General features: G+C 40.7%; 1 protein-coding gene and 1 long non-coding RNA gene across 2 annotated transcripts; one reads left to right on the forward strand and one right to left on the reverse strand.

The window, feature by feature from the left end:
* The first annotated feature begins 1,652 nt into the window (after positions 1–1,652).
* Positions 1,653–25,085, forward strand: ANKRD13D (ankyrin repeat domain 13D). Its single transcript, XM_081937748.1, has 15 exons — positions 1,653–1,967; positions 4,838–4,973; positions 6,753–6,877; positions 8,000–8,045; positions 8,603–8,746; positions 8,867–9,056; positions 11,272–11,338; positions 11,465–11,546; positions 14,444–14,505; positions 14,723–14,853; positions 15,044–15,201; positions 15,636–15,794; positions 17,373–17,536; positions 19,185–19,264; positions 24,038–25,085. The coding sequence occupies exons 1-15, from the start codon at positions 1,878–1,880 to the stop codon at positions 24,312–24,314; spliced, it is 1,911 nt and encodes a 636-aa protein (XP_081793874.1). The 5' UTR covers positions 1,653–1,877; the 3' UTR covers positions 24,315–25,085.
* LOC309384353 lies at positions 12,368–24,031 on the reverse strand. Its single transcript, XR_014174042.1, has 3 exons — positions 21,958–24,031; positions 14,414–14,531; positions 12,368–12,539 (listed from the first exon to the last, which is right to left on the reverse strand). It is a non-coding gene; the product is annotated as an uncharacterized lncRNA (long non-coding RNA).
* Positions 25,086–25,600: the final 515 nt, after the last annotated feature.

A 25,600-nucleotide genomic window follows, 5' to 3' on the forward strand; every position in this document is an offset into this window, starting at 1 on the left:
GGATGGATGGATAGATGGATGGATGATACACATATCTCCAATAGAAGACAACACCAGGCACCTGATGTAGTAGAATCCATTTCATGAAAATATAGGCCATAATCAGTACAGTGTAAAGGTACCCCAAGATTTTTGTTGCTGTTGCTTCTCCTAAAAGCATAGCCATGTCCCATAAATGGGCAAAAATAAACAACAGAATTCAGGCTGGACCAGACTTAAAACTCTTCAGAAGTGATCTTGCTTACTGAAGATACAGATATAAATTAGGCAGAAATGAACTGCAGTGTAAAAGCAGTTGAAAGTCAACACCAGTACTTTGTTAAAATGAACGCAAGTGCAATTCCTTGCAAAAAATGAAAAAGATAAACTTAGTTTCCCAGAAAGCCTGAAGTATTTTTTTTATTAGTTGAAGATCATCCTGCTTAAATGAGGATTCCTGGTCATCTCACCCAAAAAAGAAAAAAGGCTTTCTTAGCCCAATGTATTTCCTCCTTGCTGATTTTACCTTACCGCCTCTTCACTTCCTTTGCTACATTTTTTGAGGCCTAATCATGGGAGGCCTCTCCCAATGGAAGAAGCCAATTCTTTTCATGTTTACTTGGTGCCAATTTTCTTGTCCCTTCAATCAATAAACAACCGTTTGATGAAGTTGAATCAGGACAGCCCTTCAGACAGGCTTGGTAGTATCTGACTTGCCTGGGGGCTGAGAGAGTGAAGGAGCACTGGATAAAAAAAAAACCCTGATCCTTGAAAAGCCATTTGGAAGTAAAATGAAGTATCTTTTGCAATTCAATTTTGGAAGGCTGCCCTGAAATTCCTAGCAGTGTCTACTCAAGAGGCCTAAGTTTAATTAAGGTCAATCAAGCTCATTTTGCCTAGGTATGAGCCTAAACTAGGGCAAGGTTGTTCAAATCTAATCAACAGGGACAGGATTACATAATAAGAAGAGTCCCCATCCCAGATGTTTTAAACGTTAATTTTTTAAAATATGAAATATTTACTTAGCGTTGTTGGACTACATGACGATTAGTTTACACAGCAGGCTAGAGCTCTCACACACTGCAAACTGTACTCTGCCAAAGGAAAGGCATTCTGCACATGCTCAAATGCCTCCCTTTCTGGATCTCCCCCCCCCCCCGCCCCGTTCCACAATTGAGCCTTGAGGAGACCTTTCCCCTCTGGAGTTTAACGTGGCATAGAATGAAACGCTGCTGCGATAAACGAAACGACCCCGAGCAAAGCAAAGCTTCTCTCCGCTGCGAAATATGTGCATTATTGCAGCCAGGAAGGATAAGGGCTGGCCGCCCACCCGCCCCGCAGCAAGCGAACCCACCGACGCAGCGCCGTTTCTTTTTCATCCTCCCGCGCAGGGAGGCGAACCGGGAAGCGGGGCCACCCCGGGGCATTAGCCACCCGCTCCGTCTGCGCGTGCTGCGTTGCCCGGGTCCCTCCGGTTGCAGGCGGCGGTGACGCACGGGTGGGTGCCGCTGCCGCCCCAAACCCTCCGAGCGCCTTCCTCTCGCGTGGGCTGGCGTTGAGAGCCAGGCCGGAAAAGTGCCCAGCCTGGGCCAGGTTTCCGCACCCCGGCCGCTGTCTCCTCCCTGCGCCTCGGAGGCCCGCCCCTTCTTCCCAACCCGCCGCTCTCTGGCTCTGGGTCGACCTCGGGAGCCGCAGCGCACCCCGGCCAGGCCGCGCGGCGCCCCTCCCTCGCCTCGTCTCTCGGCAGCGCCTCCGCCACCGCAGCGGGCCCAGCGCAGAGGCGAGCAGGACGGGAACTGCTGCTCCTGCTGCTGGCTGGGTAGCCGTCACCCGGGAAGGCCTCTGGCAGAGAGGGACCGGAGCGGAGACCCGGCCAGGCGCGGGGACATGGTGACGGGATGGCCCGCATCGCAGACGCCTTCCCTCTGCACCTGCTCGTCTGGCACAACCGGCACCAGGCGCTGGACAGCGAGCTGCGCAAGGGACAGGTACGCGGAGCCCCTTCCCCGGCCCGGGACGCCTGTTTTTCCTACCCTATCCGCCCAGCCTAGCCTGCCTTCCCTCTCAGCCCGAGCCGAGGGGCGCAGGGAGAGGGGGACGTGATGGAGAGTGTTCCGGGCTTCTGCCTCCCCATTTCATCCCCTCGCTGTCAGGGGAGGGGGCAGTGATCGAGGCCTGTGATCTGGCCCTAATCCCGAGATGGCTACTTCTAATCTAGATTTCACTTGCATCCCATGGAACCCGCTTCTAAGAAATGTCCCTCTTCCTCCTTCCTGGCATGGAAAATGTCCGACGAATATTTCCAGATACTAGTTGGGACCACTCTTTTCCTCAGTCTCTGGGTAACAACCCTGGTGCTTCATCTCCATTATTTCTCTCCCCTCTCACAACTCCTCTTTCCTTCCTATCCATTACAACCCAAGGAGCAGTTTGGGGATAGTTGTGTAGATGGAGCCACATTTCATTTGGAAATCCCCGCATGCTAGACCTACCTTAACAATAGGCACTTCAAAAGAAAAGAGTACTCTTCCTTTTTGGCACTCAGCTTGAAATCCCACAGTCCAGCATGCCTTCGGTCATATTTACTCTGCTGCTTCTCCCAGACAGGGTATATATGAGGGCAAACCTTGCTAAGGATCCCATATACATGCCCTTGCCATGCTAATGATTATAATATCCTCTGGTGTGGAGGGCAAGCTTTTCCTATTCTCATTTCGCATTTCAGCTTTTTATTCAAGACACATAATCTATAGATGGCCACCATTTTGGGAAATTATAAAATATTATTAAACTTAAGCATATGTGTACCCATTGACCCTGGCTCTTTCTTTCGCCATTTCTACACTTAAACAAATAAAATGAAGTCTTTACACTAAGACTTACAGTGATATAAACCATAGTTGCCATTATGGTCATCATTACTATTCTATATACACTACCCAGGGATGGATGGGTGACTCTAAGTCACTGCTGAAAATCTTCCTTTTACTACTTTTTTAGTATAGGCTATTTGAGCCTGTGCCTATTCGTGCTTTCTCCAGTCCACTGTTTATCATTATCAAAAATGCTTTGCAGATTTCACTTCCTGTTTGTCCTGCAGATTAACATCATGCATTGAATAGATACTTGTGTTACCAAAAAATAATAGATATAGAGACAGATTAGTGGTTCGTTGGATTCCTGCTAATTTTATATATTTGCTTTTTTGGCGGTTAAAACAAGGAGAACAGTACCATCAGAACACCTATACTATGTATTATAGAGAGAATCTTGCCTTATAATTGTTTTGGAACGGAGGCAAAATGAGTTTCAGTTTGTTTGAGTTTTCAAAGGTCTATGCTATGAAATGATAACTTCAGAAAGTAAAAAAAAAATTCTACCAGTTGTTTTTCTGAAAGAAAAAGAGGAAAATATTTGGCGCATCTGGAAAGTGAACTTTGGAAAAATAATATTGAGTCCTCTAGCCATCCAGATACTTCTAGAAGTTTATAAATATGGTGCTTAAGGCAATTACTGTGTCCTGTTTATCCCTGTTTTTTCCTCTCTATCTCTACAAATGTGGAAATTCTGAAGAAGAGCTTGTAAGAGAGCATTACCATGCCAGACTGGGAATACTAGGTCAGGACAGAGTAACAAGTTTATAAATGGCAAATGATTTGGAGTAGATGTGTTGAGATCTTTTGAGCAAATCTCTTTTCCTTCCTTCCTTCCTTCCTTCCTTCCTTCCTTCCTTCCTTCCTTCCTTCCTTCCTTCCTTCCTTCCTTACATACATACATACATACATACATACATACATACATACATACATACATCCTATGTAAAACGGATGTGAGGTATTTAGTGGTTATGTTCAACCCACGTATTCCCTTTGAATTTAATTGGTAATCTGAGGTTCATCCATTAGTCAAATATCTTTGAAAAAATGTATACCATGGAACAACAGTTTCTGCCTTCTCAACGTTCATTTCTAAGCTGAGCTGGATGACAGTTTCTCAGAGTTTCAATAGTTGCATCCTTCATTGAAACAAGGCTGGAATAGATTATTTCTCAAGTATCTTCCAACTCTACAATTCTATGCTTTCTCCCCAACGTATTTTCCCACTAGACTAGTGAATTACAAATCAACTGTTTTTTAAAAAAAAAACACTTATAATTCCTTGCTGCAGTGTTAGTAGCTATTAGATTATGTAGGATGGATGCTTATTAAATTAACTACCTCTAAATAATTTTAACTACACTACTCAAAAACATGTTTTTCTTTAATTTTTGTTTCTTATTTTTATATTTACTCTGTAAGTAGGCATTGTAGTAAATATCTTCTGTCATTAAAAAGCAAATCCAATTGGGCTGATCTTGGCCCTTTTTGTCAGAAGGAAAGAAAGATAGTTGGTGTGAATGGCCAACTTTATAATAATGAAACTCTGGAAGATAACATTGCAAGACTCTTTTCATCAGGAAGCCAGAATTGAATACCAGTACCATATTACAAAACAATTCATGGGCTGAAATACCACTGTATGCACTAATTTACATTAAACACCAATGTTGGTTCTTCAGTCCTTCAGCTAGTGGATAAAACTATATTAGAATTCCTATTATTGACCTTTGTGTCAGTTCAGTTAACTATGAGAATTATATCTAATCCTGGATGGCCTTAGAGATAAAGAAGAGCAGTATCTAAGAACAAGTGCTGGCTAAATGGCATTCTTTAACAGAAGATATTTGGACAAGGCCATTCTCAAGACTGAATCCTAGCACTGGAAATTGTTCAAGCTTGCAGTTGCAGTTAAACACCATGCTTGTTTTACCTGCAATACATTTCTTATCCAGATTATTAATCCTCTGATTCTTTTGCAGCATGATATTGAAATGCTTGACCCACGTGGCCGAACACCTCTGGAATTGGCAGTGTCCCTTGGGAACCTGGAATCTGTCCGTGTGTTGCTGCGACACAGTGCCAGTGTGGGTCAGGAGAATGCCAATGGCTGGACAGGTAGGACATAGTTGAAAGTCTGTATCGCTAGAGGAACTAAAAGTGACCCTCCTTTACTTCCTGGCTTCTGTGGCAAAAGATAGTTAGTTTGCACGAATTTGGAAAAAAAAGCCCTGCTTAGCAGTCTGTAAAACAGTTAGGGTTTTTGCTTGTAAGGTATGCAAATTTCCTAGCTTAGAGCACTTAAAATATTTTGGGAAGATTATCAATTGGGGAGTATGGGAGTGAATCAAATAGATAAAATAGACTCCAGGATTTGTTTTTAAAATAAAAATAATTTCTTATAGGGCTGGCAGGGAAAGATAGAAAATAGGAAAGGACTGAAAGTTGGACAGAGGAAGGCAAAACTGTTGAAAAATTAAGGACTGGTCTGCTGTGAGGAATAGACAGTGATGGATGGAAACCATTGTTTTTTCATGAGGCAGTAAAGCCTCACTTCCTTCAAGCCTCTGGTCAACTCCTTATCTTTCACACTAGTTTCTGGCAAAGGACAAGCTTGTCCAAATGCCTCTATGAGGTGACCATAAATGCTTCTTACTGTGTATCTGTTTTAAGACTGCCAATAGTCCACAGGTGGCCCTTGACTTACTACCATAGTTGAGCCCAAAATTTCTGTTGTTAAGGGAGACAATTCTTAAGTGAATTTTGCCACGTTTTACGACCTTTCCTGCCACAGTTGTTAAGTGAATCACTGCAGTTGTTAATTTAGCAACGCATTTATTAAGTGAATCTGGCTTCCCCATTGACTTTGCTAGCAAAACAAAGGTTGCAGAAGATGATCACATTGATTCTGGAACACAGCAACCGTCATAAATATGAGTCAGTTGCCAAGCGTCTGAATTTTGATCATGTGACTGTGGGGATGTTGTAATAGTCATAAGTGTGAAAAAGGGTCATAAGTCACTTTTTTCTGTGCCGTTGTAACTTCAAACAGCACTAAACAAATTGTTGTAAGTCAAGGACTACTTGTCTGTCTAATGTTTAATCACTCTAGGTTTTATTTTTTTAAATTATATCTAAGATATAAAAAGCAAATAGTGTGAAGCAAAAACATTAAAGCAAAAGCTATTCAGATTAACGCAATACTACTACCAATAATAAACAAAGTGTTTCCTGAAACACCATGATATAAATCATCATTAGATGGGATTATGTTAATGTTGAAACCCTCTGAGAAAATTTAGACTTCTAAGGAAAAAAATTACTTAACCAAATGCACTTCAGTGACACATTCTTGCCAAGCCATCTAATTCTGATTTATATCTTTAACATGGATAAATAATAACATTCATGGTCATTAAAAACCAAATTGTCAACACCAAATATATTCAGCAAGGATATCTTCATACTTCAGCAGATTTCATTATGAAATCTACCAAAAAGGAAAGTTTCTTCATGATTGCATGTGTTTTGCGTCAGCTTAGATGTTGCCTTCTACTAGTGGAATATTTAAGTTGCAGATAGAAGAGTAGGCTTTCCACTTTGTGCAATTTTCTTGGTGTTACCTTTCCTACTCTTTCTACTCAGGTTCTCAGAACCTTGTACTGTTGACATAAATAAGCATAATTCTACTTTTTCTGACAGTTAGTCATTTCCTTTTGATAGATATAGATATAGATACAAATAGATAAAGAGGTTGAATCTTATTCTGCAATTGGATGTAAGAATAGAGGTAAAATTCACCTGGAGTTAGAGATAAGGTGAGGCATGATGAAACAGAAGGAAAATCCAAGAAGCTAGATACTTATTGTTTCCTTACACTCTTTCCTTGGCATCTAGTCCTTCAAGAGGCTGTAAGCACTGGAGATCCAGAGATGGTACAGTTGGTACTCCAATATCGTGATTACCAGCGTGCCACACGGCGATTGGCTGGTATTCCAGAATTACTCAACAAACTACGCAGAGTATGTATTTATATAATCTTCCAGATGAATTGGAGTATTTTCCATCTCTTTTGGGGTCTGCAAATATTTATTTTGCAATATCCATCCTCTGGCTTTGTCAAATATCTTACCAAAAGTTATGAAAAGGAGGAAATTAAATGTCAAACAATTTCTTATGCAGCGTTCCTCAATTTGGCGCCTCTCAGGAAAACATGTTGGCTTGTATTATGAGAGATGTAATCTTGCACTTTGGAGGAGCATACATTTAGAGAACTCTGTTCTTGTGGATTGTTCTTCTGTTTTCCCAAAGATTTGGTTCCATTTGGTTTTAAAAATAATAGTCTAGATACAAGTAGTCCTCAATGCATGACCACAATTGAGCCTGGGAATTTGGTTGTAAATTGTTGCAGTTGTAAGTTGAGTCACCACATGAGCGGACTTGTTTTTATGTGAGTCATTGCAGTCATTAAGCGAAACACATAGTTGTAAGTCTGAATCCAGCTTATCCAAAAGGCACTGTTTGGGCTTTTTTTCTGGAAAATGGCAAAAAACCATTATAAAACACAATCCTGGGATGCTGCTTCTGGTTATAAACATGAGCCAACTGCCCAGTGCACAAAATGCAATTGTGTGACTGCAGAGGTGATGTGATAGTTGTAATCTTGAGGACAAGTTGTAAGTAACCTTTTTCAAGTCCATCGTAACTGAATAGTCGTTAATCAACCCTTTGTAAGTCGAGGGCTACTTGCAGTTAACAACATTAAATCCTTTATTTCTGTCCGAAGTAAGCATAATAATATAATATACAGTGATACAACTATTTCTTTGCCATATTAATTTGTAGGAAGTATGTTTGAACAGCACACTTTCAGGATTTCAGAAGTAATTGCTGGGAATTGCTGAAAACAGCAGCACTGAACTTTTAAATCCTTTCTTCTTCAGTGTCTTTTGAAATATTCTTGCCCTTTCTAGTTGCTAAACCTAATTGCATAATATACTCCCACTGACAAAAGATTGGTCATAATGTTAAAACCCTGTCTATTTCAGAGGAAAAACATACAGAGGTTGTATCTTCCTGTCCCTTCTCTTGTTTGTACTGATCTCACTTCTGGTTTGTGGTGAATTAGTTTTCCATTTCCTCAGGCCCCTGACTTCTATGTGGAAATGAAGTGGGAGTTTACCAGCTGGGGTAAGTCAGTACTTCAGATGTCTAATTCAGTGAATAAAGAGGGGAAAAAATGAATAAGAAATAGAAAAGATGGTAGGAGAAGATGGGGTTGCAGAAAAATATTTGAACTAAGGAATGAGATTTCCTTGTTTGGTTATTATCATTACTTTTCAGAATAGATTTGGCCACTAACTTTCAAAAAGTGTATCATTGGCAGAGCACTTGGACCAAATCTTTGTTTTGTGAAAAAGGAATTCTGCCTCTTGTTCTACAGTCAGTTTAGTGGCTTCTTCCGTGGGCAGTCTATCCAGGGTTTTTTAACATGTGATAACAGAAGTAGTGCTCCAAAGTTTTTAAGTGATAATTTGGAAGATTGGGAAGGTCCCACGCAGATGCCTCAGGGACCTATTAAATTTGTTGTTTACTCTTAGGCATGTTGCTGTCTCATCTTACCCTACTTTTAAAGAGGCTATAATTCCTTCATGGAAGAACAGTCTTATACAAATGTGACTCATTATTTAACAGTTCCAGGTAATGATCCCGATGCCTCTGTTTATTCTCTTCCTCTCTCTCTGCAGTGCCTCTTGTCTCCAAAATATGTCCCAGCGATGTGTATCGGGTATGGAAGCGGGGTGAAAACCTGCGGGTGGACACTACCTTACTGGGCTTTGAGCACATGACTTGGCAGCGGGGCCGGCGCAGCTACATCTTTAAAGGCGAAGGTCAGAATTTCCCTTTCTTGGGAGATAGGCATCTGCTTAGTGACATGCGTGGCTTTGGTAGAAAGTATTTTTCTTCCAATGTTGCATTTTCATCCTCTTTCTCCTCCCCCCGTTATTTAGATGAGAATGCTGTGGTGATGGAAGTTGACCATGACAAGCAGGTTGTGTACACTGAGACATTGTCACTAGCCTTGCATGAGCCCGAGCTGATGTTGGCTGCCATGCAGCCTTCGGAGGAACATGCTGCCAGCCGCCTCACGTCTCCTATTGTCTCCACCCACCTTGATACCAAGAATATTGCCTTCGAGCGGTGAGATTTGGCAGACAGAAGGGAATGTATTGTTCAGTGCCTACATGGGGGGGGGGGGGTTGTGCGGGAGGAGCAGTGACCCTGTGTGGCAATTGTTGGGGAGCAAGAGCAGGAGAGACTACAGAAGGTTTTGCTTTGATCCTGCTTGATGTTCTTATACCATAAGAGGGACCCGAGGAGGTCAAAATTGAAGTGAGACCCAAGTTGGAAAGAAGGTCTTGCTAACTCTTTCAGCACTAAATACCGTATTTTTCGGAGTATAAGACACACCTTTTTCCCCCCCAAAAGAAGGTGAAAATCTGGGTGCATCTTATTCATTGAATACAGCATTTTTGGTCTCCCGAAACCCAGCCCCCTTCACAAAAATGGATGTGCAGAGGGTTTGGGAGGCCTCCAAAGTGCCCCTAGTACCTGGGGAGGACAAAAATGAGCAAAAAATGGGCCATTTTTGCTCATTTTTGCCCCCCACCCCAGCCCCCCAAAGCACTCTAAAGGCTATGCATGCCATTTTTGTTTCCCCCCCCCTCCCCAGGAGCACTCTGCAAGCCTCCTAAAGGCTATGCATGCCCTTTTTTGGCAAAAAACGGGCCCATTTTAGCAAAACACGGGGCATATTTTGCTCGTTTTTGCCCCCCTCCTCCCGGCCCCCAGGAGCACTTTGCAGGCCTCTCAAACTCTCTGCATGCCCCATTTTTCACAAAAATGAGGCGTGCAGAGGACTTGGGAGGTCTGCAGAGTGCAAAAACATTTTTTTAAAAATTACCTCTTCAAAATCTTGTGTCTTATACTCCAGTGCATCTTATACTCTGAAAACTACGGTAATTTTTGCAGGAAGCCTTACATTGGAAATTGCTTGAAGTTTATTACGACAAAATACAGTTCAAAACCCTTCTTTGGTCTGAGTACTGGAAGATCGGGTTTCCTTACACAAGAAAATACTTGCTCTGGAAACACCACTTAGTCTCCTTAGTTAAGGCTTTTTAAAGGTAGAGGTATAGGCGGGTTCCCCCATCTATTTGTGCATTAACAGCATTTAATGTAATTAATATTTTTAGGTGAGGGATTCTCAAACTAGGGGTCACATCATTCCTGAGTTTCTTGGTCTCATCCTGGTGTTATGAATTGACTGTCTGCTTATCCAGGCAGAGTAATGCATGGACTGGCAGTGATCTAGCTATGTGTTTGTAATCCAGACTTGTACAACCAAAATTGTATAACTGATAGAACTCATGCTATCAAGGGTGACCTCAGGATTTACTACTTCCACATCTCCCTGCTCCAGGGGCACCTCTGTGTCTTCATTGGCCATCTACAAGGCATCCTTATTGAGCATGTTTTCTAGCCTGGCCTTTACTATTCACCCTTGTGTCCAGCAGCTTCCATGCATCCATCCTGGCTGGATTGAGAATGGGGAACCACAGGGTGGAAGAGAAAGCCAGTGTCACTTGGAATTTCCTTGCACTGCACAACCATTGTTCGGGGTGTGAGAGAGAACTTTGAGAAAAGTGGGCAGAGCTGAGATGCAGCAGCAATGATGCCTCAGCAATTCTGGAAAACTTGGCCAAGAGACAAGCAGTACATTCCCTTCTGCGAAGGAAGGCCATCCCTATACAAATGTCATGAAAAATAATGCCAGAGCAGAAGTTCTCCTGGTAGCATAGATCCTCCAGAGGTTCTGGGCAAAGATAGGCACCAGAAAACTACCTCTAGAAACAGGAAAAGAAGTGCAGTTCAAATAAAGAATTTTTTTTTTTGTAACCTCGTGAATAAAACTGTCAAATAGTGACAAAGATCCTGGTAACGGTTCAGCTGTGGTAGGTATGTACCAAAGAGAGAGCAAGAACATGGTTTGATAGGGCTCTGGCTTTGTGTGCACAATTGTATCCGGAACCCCAGATGACTTGCATGTGAGTTCTGACAGTGATTCACTTTTTGATGGGCAACTCTGGGGTTGCACACAAATAGCTGGAGTACTAACCAAATGCCCTAATTAAGCTGACCACCAGTTTCTCCAGATAAAAGAGGAGGTATGTTTGACAGTGCGAATCCTGCCAGAATATAGTATGACAACTTTATTTCTTGTAGGGAGATCACACAAAGTTATTTATCATTTCAGCACCACAGAGTTGGAGAATTTAGACTGAAATAGGAAACCCATTCTATGTGCAAATTTGGGCCATTGTCATATTTGACTCAGGAATATCTTTCTATTCAGGAACAAGTCTGGCATCTGGGGCTGGCGCTCGGAGAAAATGGAAGTAATCAGTGGTTACGAAGCCAAGGTACAATTCTCTGTCTTCTTTGTATAATTGTCCAACATAAATGTCAAAATTTAGCTTATCTTCTGTATTTCTAATCAGCAGTATTTGAGGGAATCAAATAATATAAATGGGTTTGTGCTTCTCCAGGTTTACAGTGCCAGCAATGTGGAGCTTATCACCAAAACACGTACCGAGCACCTGTCTGACCAGGACAAAACACGCAACAAAGGTAGAGCACACATGTACTACTTCCAGTTTTGAACCTATGTTGACTTAACCAGTCTATTATGCTGTAAATAATTTGTCCTCATGATAGTTCCAGAGTTCTCTCTCTGCAGTAGTTGTTCTTTGACCTCGGTTGTCTTGTCCTCAGCAGATTCAGCATGGAATATTTATATTTCATTTATTTACTTATGTATATATCTTTCCCATAAATTGAACACACTAAATAAAGCACTGCTATGTCCAGAGTTATATCTCTCCACCCCTATGAGATAAGTTGAACTGAGAGATAATGATTAACCTGATGGACTTTATAGCTCTATTACTTGTGATAAAATAGTTTGTAAGCGGTGGGAGGGGAAAACTAGAAAACAGCATAGGAAAAAAGATTTTTAAATAACAAGATTACAGGTGCTGGTCTTTGTGGCTTTGGAATAATAAGAAACCTGTCAGAAATCTAGATGTAGCATCTTTTAAACAAAATGTAGATTTTGAAGTCTTACATAAAATGCACAGAGACCGAGGTGATTCTTGATTTCTCATTTGTTCATTTATTTATGAAATTTCTATGGTATTTTTTCCACTCCTGGCAATCTCATAGAAGTAGTAAATAACTTAGTACAGTATCAAAACAACAATCATATAGTATAAAGATGAAAATGAAACACAAGCTAATATTCCTGGCATTTTTAAATAATAAATTTGGTGGGATTTACTGTCAGGTAATTAAAAATAGGATTCTATACTGACAATGCATTCAATTTATCAATATGCCTTACTCTTACACATTTAGATAATACAGGTTTGCACTATTAAAAGTTTGTTTAAAAAAGACTTTTTTTAATGAGACAAAAACTGTATTTGCATTGAATGCATGTTGAAAAACAGATCCATTCTTGCCATTGTGGAAGCTTCTGCTTTCTTGTTGCTGGACTTCCAGAATACCAGTGATTATACCAGTAAAAGGAGATGAGTAATTTGCACACGTCATCATTCCTTTCTATAATTAGGGAAAATACCAATCAACTCTGAAGAAAGTATACAATATATATTCATGTATAAGCTGAGGATGTTAGATTCCAAAATATACCCCAAAATTAGCTTTGTCTTCTCTGCAGACCAGAGCTCAGAGTTTTTAAAGACAGACTTAAAATCACATGGTTTTATAAAAGACAACATAACAATTTGTAGTTTCCTGCCTGTCGTTGCAGTTTAAAAATTGAGGGATAGCATATCTGCGGGTGGCACATTTTTCATAGTATTCTGGTTGAAATTTCTAGGGTTGACTTATCTGCAGGTAGATTCATCCACAATTATGTACAGTATTTACTTTCCTGCACTCACCTGGCCTATTCCCTATCTTAGCAGTCCTTGCAACCAGGTTCTTATTAGTGTAAAACAAATGGGCAAGGACATTTAGCTTCTTGGAGGAAAGGTGAGGTAGATAAATAAATAGTCTTGCCCACTATTAGGAGTGGGCAGTATGGGACAAATTCTTTTGACATTTTATAAGGTGCTTGTGGCTGTAAAGAAAGAGTATAATTAGGAAGGCCAGGTAAATATTGAGCTATTGCCATATTACTGGGGCTGCCTTTGAATAGCACTCTACAAATGGTCTCTTGGACAGTTGTTGGGCATGCTTTGAAATGCCCAGATGATACTACTGCTTCATGAGCAGTATTGATTATTGGTCACCTAAAAAGCCTTTAAGGCATAGGTCCCTATTTTATGAAGACCACTTATTGTTTTGCTCATCTGGTAAGATCTGGTAAGATCTGATGTACTTCACGAACCCTTGATCAAGCAATGCCATCTGTCAGAGGCATTGACTTCTCTATTTCAGTGTCTGCTTTCTGGAATTATACCTCCCCAGTGATTTGTTTACCTCCCTCCCTGATGTCATTCCACAAGTTGTTAAAAAACCTGGCTATTCTTCTGGGGATAGGATGTTGGAAGAGTCCTGGGTGATTGGTTGTTACTTAATCTATCCAGATGCTTAAGTTCTTCTTTACTGCTTTCTTATTTTAAGTATTTCTTATTTTAAGTATAAGCAGCTCAGAATCATTTTGGGTCTCTTGGGAAGCTTCTAAATTTATTTTTAAAAAAATAAGTGAGTAGTGAATGTCTGCTCTTATATTCTGTAGTAGTAGGGGTTTCAGTAAAAGAAAAGGGCAAATTACAATCAGATACATTACTGGGACATACATAAGCATTTTGTGACATGAAGCTTTTCCCATGACATTTCTGCAGCAATGAAGAAAAGACACCAGGTTTCAATGTACTATGCAATTGTTGTTGTTGTTGTTGTTGTTTATGTGTATATATCTCATCTCTTTTTAAAGAGGGAAATACAAATTAAGGCAAATAGTTGTTCCACATAATGGAATAGTTTTAAGATTTGCATGAGGAGACAACTTAGCTGGAGAGCAGGCAGGCCAATGAAAACCTTTTTTGGTTTTGTTTCTTTCCACGGTGCTCTGCTGCTGCTGAGGTTCTAAAGAAAGGGTGGCTGGGGGCCAGGCTAATATTTGGAGGTTGGAGGAGCCTCAGTTCACATTTCATTTTCAGTTCACACTTGCACTGTAATGTTAAAAAGTGTTCACTTAGGAAGATGCTCGTTTTCGTAGAAATAAAAAAGACATTTTCTGTAGTATTTTGTTCTCTTTCAAGGGCTGCTACTGCTAAAAACTGTTTTGTTTGCAAACATCAGGATGTTTATTTTAATGTCAAAAGCACAAGTTCTATGCTGCATGCCACCTTGAACGCTGTAACAAACAGATAGGGAAGAAATGTTTTAAAGAAACATTATAAGCATCTGATAAAAATAAGTAATTGTAACTGAAGTGCTTCTTTGAGAAGAAACATAGGACTTACTCTTCTGGATGTCCTTTCCTCACTATACAGGCTCCAAGACTCCATTCCAGTCCTTCCTAGGAATTGCCCAGCAGCATGCTGCCCAGAATGGGGTATGTAGCAAGGTCAGGTTCCTTCCCTGCAAAAGGAAAAGGGTGCTTAGCTGAGGCATCTGCATGAGGAACTAAAGGGGAGGGAGAGCAGCAACAAGAGACTTATGCTGGACCAATTTGGTGGGACTGGTGGGGAGTGAGAATTGGTATTTATATGGCACTTACAATTATTGCTAGAATCCTTTGCTTAGAGTAGATCCTGCTCCCCATTTTTCAGGCCCCTGTGCTGCAGTCAGCCAGTCCCACAAACCCAACATCTATTACCCCTGAGGAATATTTTGACCCCAACTTCAACTTGGAGTCCCGTAATATTGGCCGCCCTATTGAGATGTCAAGCAAAGTTCAGAGGTGAGTGCAGATGGGAAAGATAGTGCAGCATTGATATACAATGGGAGACACAAGACATGAAGGCTAGCATTGATGCTTTTGGGGGGTGAGAATGAAAATCCTTAAGGGTGAGCATGACAGCTAGTCTTTTTAGTGTGGTAAGATGGAGGAAACTGAAGTTCTAGAAACTGACTTGTTCCTCATTTGCTAGATTCAAGGCCACTCTGTGGCTCTGTGAGGACCATCCCCTCTCCCTGGTGGAGCAGGTGACACCTATCATTGATCTGATGGCGATCAGCAATGCTCATTTTGCCAAGCTACGTGATTTCATCACCCTCAAGTTACCTCCTGGCTTCCCAGTTAAAATCGGTGAGAGAGATGCAAAACAGACTGGCTGAAAATGGAGTGGCAAGTGATGGTGCTAACCATTGTAATGTGGAACTAGAAGACAAAGTGCAGTAGAGGGAGCTGGTAGCAACAGGAGTATGGCAGGAATGATGTATGGCAGAGTTGGATGTAACAGTAGATCAATGGTTGCTGATATTTATTTCTGAAGACCAGGTACTGAGAAACTGAGGGGACTATTGCATATCTGATCTAGAGAAGCATTTAATTAATCATTGTAGGAGTAGAATATTGGCTACTCTAGATGGCTTTTGGTCCAGTCCAATATATCACTATATTCTTATTAATAATGTTTTGATGGGTTCTGTATGAAAACAGCAAGAGACCTGAAAATAAATAGTTCCCATCCTTTCATTCTTTTCTTTCCCTTTTCTGTAAGTTTTCCCTGTCATTTTCAGAGATCCCTCTCTTCCACGTGCTCAATGCCCGGATCACTTTCAGTAATTTGTGTGGCTGTGATGAGCCACTAAGCTCAGTGCGGATCTGTACTCCTCCCCAATCCCCTGGCAGCAGCGAGGAACCAAGTGCTGGGGCAGAGGCAGCCAGCAATACTAAAGGTAAGATCAAAGGCCAAAGAGAGGCACAGCTCTTATCAAAATTATATGCTTCTATGGCTTCAGTGATGTAAACATTGGTAAAACTGGATAAAGGGAAAGGAAAGAAGCTTTTGGAGGTGGAAGAGCTAATATCCAACAGTCCATACTGAATTATTTGAAGAAGTAATAGAGGAAAGAATAAAACAGGTTATGCAATCTGCATCCCATAAACTGCAGACAGGCCCTAGGCCCTGCTTCTGTAACTTCTATAACACCTCAGAAATTATGCCAATATTTTTCATCAAACAAAAGTGTGACTGTTCCTCTCGCTTTTTTAAAAAAAGTTTAAACTTCCAAAAAAACCTTTATTTGTCTAAAATACAATCCAAATCCCAAAGGAACCTCCTGAAAATCTATGCCTTGTCCACTTGTGTGGTAACATTACACCACCGTTACTTCCCAAAACTATCAAAAATATATTTATCATGGCTGCTGAAAGATTGCTTGTCCTGGAAAAGACTGGTTAAAAGAATGACTCTTAAGACTGTGTTGTTCTTGTCCATAACCCCTCTCCTTCATCCACTTACCTTACTTTAGGGAGAATTCCTAGCAGAGATCCATACTGGCCCTAACAGCAGCAACCGTAAATATTTAATTCACACTTGATTCTTTCCCTTTCACCTCAGAAAATGCTATCTAGAAAGATTCTGCACAGAATTTGCCCAAACTTTTCACAATCTATGCAATGTGAAGCTCTTATTTTGCCTATCCAGAACTGATGCATGGAACTAGCAAAATAATTTCTGGTTGTTGTTTTCATTTTAGATTTTGCTGTTGTTATTACTCTGCATAATAATAGATCACACTAATTTAGTCTTGTACTTTCCCTCTCTATTGTCCTGAGAAAATCGAGTTATGCCAGCCTTTTGTCAACCTCTTATGTCTTCGTTCACCTGGGAAGATTTAGTGTATTTGCTTTAATTCTAGAAAGTTATATGGTTTGATCAAAAAAGAACCTTATTGTTGCTATGGGGAAGTAAGACAGAGATTAGGTGTTTGGCTGTTTAATTAACATAGGACATAGTTAAATCCATTCAAACTCTTGTGATATTTGAGCAAAATTTTAGATGTCAACACAATATAGACAACTTAATGGTGGATATGATACTAGTCACAGTGACTCTATATCAATATGCCTTTCTTTCCAGGCAGTAAACAGAGAGAGGCATTGTACTTACATCCTATTTGTAGGTCTCCCTGTGGTTTCTAACTGATGATGGTCAAAACAGGATGCTGTCTAGATGTGCCTTTAGTTTATTTAGAATAGTAATTGTTATTTTCCCAATCCCTTTTGTGATTACTGTTATAGCAATAGCACTTAGACTTATATATCACTTCACAGTGCTTTTAGAGCCCTCTCTAAGCAGTTTACAAAGTCAGTATATTGTCCACAACAATCTGGGTTCTCATTTTACCAACCTCTGAAGGATGGAAGGCTGAGTCAACCTTGAGCCAAATTGCAGTCAGCAGAAGTAGCCTGCAGTACTGCATTATAACCACTGTGCTACCATGGCTCTTATGTTATTCTCCTTGCTCTAGTGTACCCTTTCCCTTGTGAAGTGGATCCATCTGTATTTGAGGTGCCCCAAGGCTACACAATGCTGGGTGCAGGACGTACAGAGCCCATGAGAGATGAGGACGACGACCTACTCCAATTTGCCATTCAACAGAGTCTCTTGGATGCTGGCACAGAGACAGATCAGGTGATTGGGAGGGCAGCAACTGGACTGTGGTGGGAAAGTCTTTGTATCCATTTAGCAGAGAAGCAATGTTCCCTCTAATTTTTTTTCGATGTGAGCAGAAAAGTATAGTGTTTGAGCGGCACATTTTCATGCCTGAGCACCTGAATTTTTTTCACAGATGTCACCTAAAACAACAACGAAATCAGTATTATTTGAAACTCAAAGTTATGTTTCTTCAAGGTACCCCCTTAATTCAGTGTTATATAATGTCAGTATCACTTAACAACGCTCCTGCTTAGCAACCAAAATGTTGGCTCAGGAACTCTGGCATTTGAAGCACGCAAGTCTTAAAGCTGTCAAGTTATAAGACCCTTGCACCCCTAACCCTTTAGGAAAAAAAAAAACCCAGGGGTCTTCAAACCTGACAGCTTGAAGACTTGTGGACTTCAACTCCCAGAATTCCTCCTCCAGTCATGTTGGCTCAGGAACTCTGGCATTGAAGCGTGCAAGTCTTAAAGCTGTCAAGTTACAAGATCCTTGCACCCCTAGAAAAAAAACCTGACAGCTTGAAGACTTGTGGACTTCAACTCCCAGAATTCCTCCTCCAGTCATGTTGCAGCGAAGTCATCTGCGTGGATCTGCTCCATCTTTGCTTTCTTCATTGTGGGCAGGGCTGCTGCTGAAGTTGCCGACGAGTTGCCACCAGAATAACTGCTGCCACCACCTCCTCCTCCAACAGCACCACCAGATTTGCTCCTGAGCTCAGCGCTGGGTAACCCGTGCCCGCTCCTCCTCCTCCGTGCTTTTTTTCCCCCTGCTCCCCCCCCCGCTTTCCTACTGTCTCCCGCAGCCTCATGGCTCTTCAAAAGCACGGCGGAGGAGGAGGAGGGGGCAGGCAGGGGTAACCCAGCGCTGAGCTCAGGTGCTCCGAGCAGAGGGGAGGCGCCGCTGCCATGCGCGGAGATGCCGGCTGGAGCTTTGGCGGCTTCATCTCAGCCGCAGCGCCGGGCGGCAAATCCGGCAGTGCTGCCTGTTAGAGGAGGAGGAGGAGGTGGCAGCAGTTCTTCCGGTGGCGGTGGGGGCTTTGGGGCTTCACAACTAGCCTCAGTCGCCCCGTGCTCCTCAAAGCAAGTCTGGGGAAGTCCTTTGCGGGCGGCCCGTTCTAGCTGCCTGCAAAGGACTTCCCCAGCTTCTGGAGCCTGTGGCAATAGAAATCACTGCGCGGCAGTTGAAAACTGCTGCGCGGTGTTTTCTTGCCACCTGCGCGGGCGCGCAGCCGCGCACCTTAGAGGGAACGTAGCAGAGAAGTATGTCTAACTGCTTCTTCAAAACAGGGTCTATGGTCTAAGAAGGTTGTGTAGTATGAGACAAAAGTAGGAGGACAACATAGCAAATAAACCCCCAGATGTTGTCACTTACTGGAGATCATTCTTTGTTGACAAGTTTAGCACTGGGAGCTTAAACTTACTCTTACTGATGCTTTTTAATGCTTATTAGGGATCAGGGATGGGGGGACCTAAAGCCAAACATGACCTCAGACTATTCAACAAGTCACAGGATCAATTAGCTAAATAATTAATTACCGCACAAGTTTCCAATTGCTGTCTACTACTGGATGATACCGACTCTGTTTTTTAGTTTTATTGCTTCATTCCATATGTTTTATTAGGTTACCATCTGGGAAGCTCTGACCAACACACGACCAGGATCCAATCCGCCAACCTATGATGAGGAACTACAATTGGAACGGTGAGCATTTGTGTAAAATGCATACCATCATTTACATACATATCTAACTATTCTGCCAGACTCTGTTTCTTTTTTATTGGGATGGAAGCAGTGGTTGCTACTAGAAGAACAGAGGTTGGTTGTGAGAAGGTGCCAGGAACTGCATGAATTAAGACATGCTATCCTCCTAGTTTAAGTTCTCCACCTTTCCTTCATAATTATATAGTTTAAAGCAAAAAAATTGCATATATTTATCTGGTTTCTTCTGCTAGTGATGGAAAGGGATAAGAACTATGCAGGGCATGGAAACTTCTTTCCCAGCTATTAGAGATTGTGTTCATTAGCTCATTTCTGGCTTCTGGGATGCCACTAGCATGACTGTGTAGTTTAGTTTGGTTTTAAGAGAAATCTGATATTGACAGTAGAATTGTGACTCGTTTTTTTTTTTCTTAAAAGAAAATTTGTTCCCTAAATAATTCATACATTTGTTTACAGATAGAATGATTAGGCCTGAAATAAAAATCATAGTTTCTTTTTAGTTATTACACATATAGTAGGAACGATTGTCTTAAAAATACATTTAGTCTACGAATAGGAGAAAGAGGCATGCTATCTCTGCCATGGTCAGGTTATATAAATACTTTAAAAAGACTACTTCTTGAAAAAAAATACCTGTTTCTATCTGCATTCTAGGGATATGAGTGAATTGTTTATTACTCTATCCTTGCTGACAATAGAACTATTTTTTTCTGTGCCAAATACAGCCTGAATTCATGGCATGTAAATAAAATATTTTAAATTAGGAAAATATTATTTACAATCACATGTGTATAACCAAATTTTGATAGCCTTTTGAAGTTTTTTTTCTTTTTAAAGAAACTGCTGTGGGTGGGTTGATATTTAGATCCAAGAAAACAGTAGAGGTTCATTCTTTTACTATATAAATGCTTCCCCATCAAGCTGTATTTCCAACATTTTAGGTTATATTTAATCTAATATAGGCTTGAAATTTTGCAGATAGAAAAGCAATTGAAAAAGGTTAATGGGAAGAGGAAAAATGCTGTTAGGAAAAAGAGATAAGAAACTTTGCTATTTAGAGCCATTATTTTGTTTTTCTTTGGAAAAAAAAACTGTAAAAGTTTTGTATTTTTAACACAAGAAACCCTCAGGTTTTTAAAATCTTCAATATTTATGTCATATTGAAACATTTCTGGCTTCTTTCGTTATAAACCGCAGATTATACAGTAATGACTGGATTCACGTAAAATCACAACAAAGCCAACTTGCAATGAGATAGGTGGCAAACAAATTTAATAAATAATAATATAACATATTAGAAGGTGTGAATCTAATTATTATTTTAGTATTTCACTTCCCATTTCTGGCAGATTTAAACAAGGATGTCATCCTGATATGTCATCCTACCTGTTGAGCATGAAATCTTTTATTGTATCTTTTTTTTTGTGATGAATATAGACATATTCTACAGGAGAACAGCTTGCTTTTCCCTCGAATACTTCTTAAAATTATGTTTATTTACTGAAGAACTGATCATGAACTTAGAAACTGTTCCCTTTATTTGACCCTTAGAAATTTGTATCATTTTATCAAAAACAAATATAGTAAGAGGTGGCAGTGGGGCCTGTTGTAGTTACAAGCAAATGTCCACTTCTGTTTTGCATTGTTTTTAATTTGTTGAGTGTGTGGTTCATTTACATGTATATTCAACATACATGTGGATAAGCTAAGAATTTCATGTGCTAAAACACCAACACCCCCCAAAAATGTGGTTTCTTATCCATGAGTACTATAGGTTTCCCCATGCATGTTCATAACTCAGCTAATGAAATACAGATAGTCCTCAACTTACGACCACAACTGAGCCCAAAATGCATGTTGCTAAGTGAAACATTTGTGAAGTGATTTTGCCCCATTTTATAACTTTTCTTGCCACAGTAGTTAAATCATTGCATTTGTTAAGTTAATAACATGGTTGTTAAGTGAATCTGGCTTCCCCATTGACCTTGCTTGTCAGAAGGTCGCAAAAGGTGATCACATGATCCCAGGACACTGCAACCGTCATAAATATGAGTCAGTTTGTCAAGTGTCTGAATTTTGATCAGACGACCATGGGGATGCTGCAGTAGTTTTAAGTGTGAAAAATGGTCTTAAGTCACTTTTTTCAGTGCCATTGTAACTTTGAACGGTCACTAAACAAACTGTTGTTAGTCGGGGACTACTCCTATGTTATAACAAGATTAATAAAATACATTAAAATATAATCAAAATTATATGGGTTTTAACCAATATGCATATTTTTAAAGCAGGGTAAAAGGTTTCCCTGTCAGTTGTATCCAAGTCTAGGGCATCTCTGTTTTTTATCCAAGGGAGCCAGTGTTGTCCAAAGATATTTTCTGTTTGTCATGTGGCCAGGTGCATGGAATGCTGTTACCTTCCCACCTAAGCAGTACCTATTAATCTACTTGTATTTGCAAGCTTCTGATCTGCTTGGTGGGGAGGAACTGGGGCAGGAATGGGAGCTCACTCCGTTGCATGGCACTCAGGTCTTGAATATGGGCTGTGAGCACTCCAGCTGATAAACTCAGCTCAATATCTTTAATAGCAATAGCACTTAGACGTATATACCACTTCACAGTCCTCTCTAAGTGGTTCAGCATATTGCCCCCAATAATCTGGGCCCTCATTTTACCAACCTTGGAAGGATAGAAGGCTGAGTCAAGCTTGAGCCTGGCGAGATTTGAATTGCTAAATTGCAGGCAGCCGGCAGTCAGGAGAAGTAGCCTACAGTACTGCATTCTAACCACTGTGTCACCACAGCTCTTAACCACTGAGCCATTGTGCACTCTATTCTTAAAGTATCTGAAACAAACTATAAAAAGATTAATAAAATACTTTACAATATAATCAAAGCATATAAAACACAAATATTCCAAAAATAACAAATATAAACAGCATGCTTCTTATAGGCCACTGATTAGTTTTGGTTTTGTTTAGTGTTTAGCTAAAATGTACAAATGACACAATTATGATTTGTTCAGTAAATCATAACAAACCGTGGTTTAATGCACTGCATAGTCCACTCATTAAGCTAACAGATCTCAAATTTACCATTTTCCAGCAAGCCAATTTAAAAGAAGTTAGTATGAAATCACTGACTTGTAATTTATCAGCAAATTTGAAATTGGATGCAAAACAGATAGTTCGTTAATGAAATTTGCATTAGTCCTGTTGCTATGCTAGTTCATCTTACTTGTGGCAAAAAAAATGCATATCTACCCAGGATGTGTCCTGTATTCATTTCACAGCAGTTTCTACACAGCAGTATCACAAGTCTATTGCTGTCTTCCAAATTGTTTTGAGTTTTAAATGCACTTAATAGGAAACCGTAGGCTTTCTCTATCATTACTGCATGTAGTTCAGTAACCTCTAAATGACTGATGAAAATTCGTAGCAGCAACAGCCATCATCTTTTGCTATTCCTCCCTGGAATTATTCTGGGAATTACTTCAGCAGCAAACTGCTGCAGTTTAAGAAAAGAGTATATTTTATAAAAGCCTTTCTAGAAAATTGTTAATGCTCACAAGTATTCTTCAAGTCCCACTTTTGCTCCTATATAGGCAGTCCTTGACTAACGACCACAATTCCGCCCAAAATTTCTGTTGCTAAGTGAGACAGTTGTTGTGCATTTTGCTCCATTTTATGACCTTTCTTGCCACAGTTGATAATAGCTGCAGTTTTTAAGTTACTAACACAGTTGTTATGTAAATCTGGCTTCCCTGTTGACTTTTCTTGTCAGAAGGTCACAAAAGGTGATCACATGATCCCAGGACACTGCAACTGTCATAAATATGAGTCAAGCATCTGAATTTTGATCACCTGATCATGGGGATGCTGCAATGGTCGTAAATGTGAAAAACAGTCATACGTCACTGTTTTCAATGCTGTTCTAACTTTGAATAATCACTCAGTGTACTGTTGTAAGTTGAGGACTATCTGTACAGTCTTCCCAGCCTCCTGTCTTTCACCTATGATAAGAATTCTGAAAAAAATGTAATGGCAACATATCTGCAAAGCAAGAGGTTTGAGAAAGCAGCTGCAGTCTCAACATTAGCATCTGAATAGATGGTAGGTACCAATAAGCAAATACAGATAATAAACTGCTTCCCAGTCCACAGCTGTTTCTCTGGATATCCAGATGTTGCTATGACCATTTAAGTTACAACAAATATTCTGTGATAAGTAGAATCAATTTAATGTGACATGTCCCATTAACTACTGTGTTTTAAGTGTTTGATTAAATAAATCACATTCTGATTTGGAAATAGTAGGACAATTTTTTTAAAAAATCACAAAATTGAAAGCCTTGTGTAATGGGAGTAGTAAAGAATATCTGTCCTCAGGCAGTGATCCATTGTGTGAACATGAGTTTATTACAAGGACAAAAACGTTGCCCCATCATTACCTAGGAAATGTAGTAAATTCAGAAGGTTATTGTCAGCATACAGAATATATAATCGGTGCAAACAGCTTGAATCAAAAGCTGACCCATTGCTTTGTTTGAACTGGCAGCTAGAGGCACTTTTGTAATTATTGTATGAGCAAGGAGAAACTCGAGATTGGGTCAGACAATCAGAATGCTAACATGGAAATATGGGCAAAGATACGTTTGAAGGCCTTTAAGTAAGGTGGGCTGAAGTATACCTGTTGAACAAGCAGAAGAGCAACTCATGTTTCTTTCTCATAATTGCAACAAACTCCCCTCTTCCTTCTCAGGGCCATCCAAGAAAGCATGTTCCTTCAGTCAGGGCCAGGCCTGGTCCCTGTGGAGTCTGGAGGTGGCAACAATGCGCCTGCTCCGGAGGGCAACCCAGTGCTCAGCACCAATGGAAGCGGTTCCTCAGCTTTGCCTCCACCTTACCCCAGTTTTGATGAGCAACTGCGTTTGGCCATGGAGCTGTCGTCTAGGGAGATGGAAGAACGGGAGCGCCAATGCCGTGAAGAAGACGAGGAGCTGCAACGAATCCTCCAGCTCTCTCTGACAGAGAAGTAGCATCCCATCCTGCTAGCAAGGGGTCCCTCGGCCTTGCTCAAGCCTCACACCACCCAGCCTAATTCTCCTTGCTGCCACTGTATTTTGGGTTGGGTTGGGTTCCATGCTTTGTCCCCTTTCCTGTTGGGGTCAGGCTGGAAGTGAGAAGACAGAACCTTCTGCATTTCCTGTGGTTTACTTGGTTCCGTCCTTTAATATTATTTCTTGTAATTTTTTTTAACTGCTTTATCCTTCACGGAGGAATTGTTTTCTACAGCACAGAGAAGGGGAGTAAGAGAAAAGGAGCCACAACCAATAGAAAAGAATGGAAAAATAATCAAAGAAGATGTTTCTCTTTTTCAGATGAGCTGGCAGGGTTTTTTGAGGTTGCTAGAAGTGTGCTGTTGCAGCTTCTGTCTTTGCATGGGTTTTGGCCTCTTGGGGATTTGGGCAATAGAGGGGGTGGGATCCAGGAGCTCAATGTATTGATATTTGCAGTAAGACTGAAGTCAGGCTGCAGCTTGATGAATAATATTCATTCCTGTCTTTTTTCCCCCTTCCTCATCATGAGCTGCTGCTCTCCCCTCTTCCCGTGTTTAATTTATTTTATTTATATCTTTCAAGATATATACTAGAAAGGGAGCGGAGGTGTGTGCTTTTTTAAAAACTGAACCCAGTGGGTCTAAAGGGAAGAGCTGGGTCCATTCTTGAGCAGTTTTCTCCTGCTGTCTGGCGACCAGGCACGGGGAGCTCCAGGCAGCAGGAATACTAAATAAAAAAACATGAAACCAGCATCTGCTTTGGGTAGCTTTCTTCAGTCTCAACTATCTTGGTCACAGTTTGTGTGGCTCTCATACAAACATAATGTGAGGCTCCGTTTGTGGTACTTGTGATCATGTTTAAATTACTGAGTAAGCTGATTTGTTTACGTAAAGAAAAACTCCTGAGTTTGTGGTTTGAATGATCATGCTGTGGTAGCATGCCTTAAGAAGGAATTAGTGGATTGTTCACAAAGAATTGCTTAACCAGTCAGGTCTGTGCAACATTTCCAACAAGCCAAATGCATAGAATTCCATACGTTTGATAACCTTTCATTTTTATGAAACAAGAGGAAATGGTCCTACCTCTAGAATCAAAACTTGCAGTCAATATCTGATTATTTGAAATTATTATATGAAATGTTTAGCACATTATATAAATGCTTAGCAGATTAGTCTCCCCATCTTCCCTTTACTTACAAGGCTATGGTGACAGTGGAAGCAATAAATAGCAGAATTTCCAGATCAAGGATTAGCAACATACCACTG

Source organism: Natrix helvetica (assembly GCF_964273705.1).
Source record: "Natrix helvetica genome assembly, chromosome: 1".
Lineage (NCBI taxonomy): Eukaryota > Metazoa > Chordata > Lepidosauria > Squamata > Natricidae > Natrix > Natrix helvetica.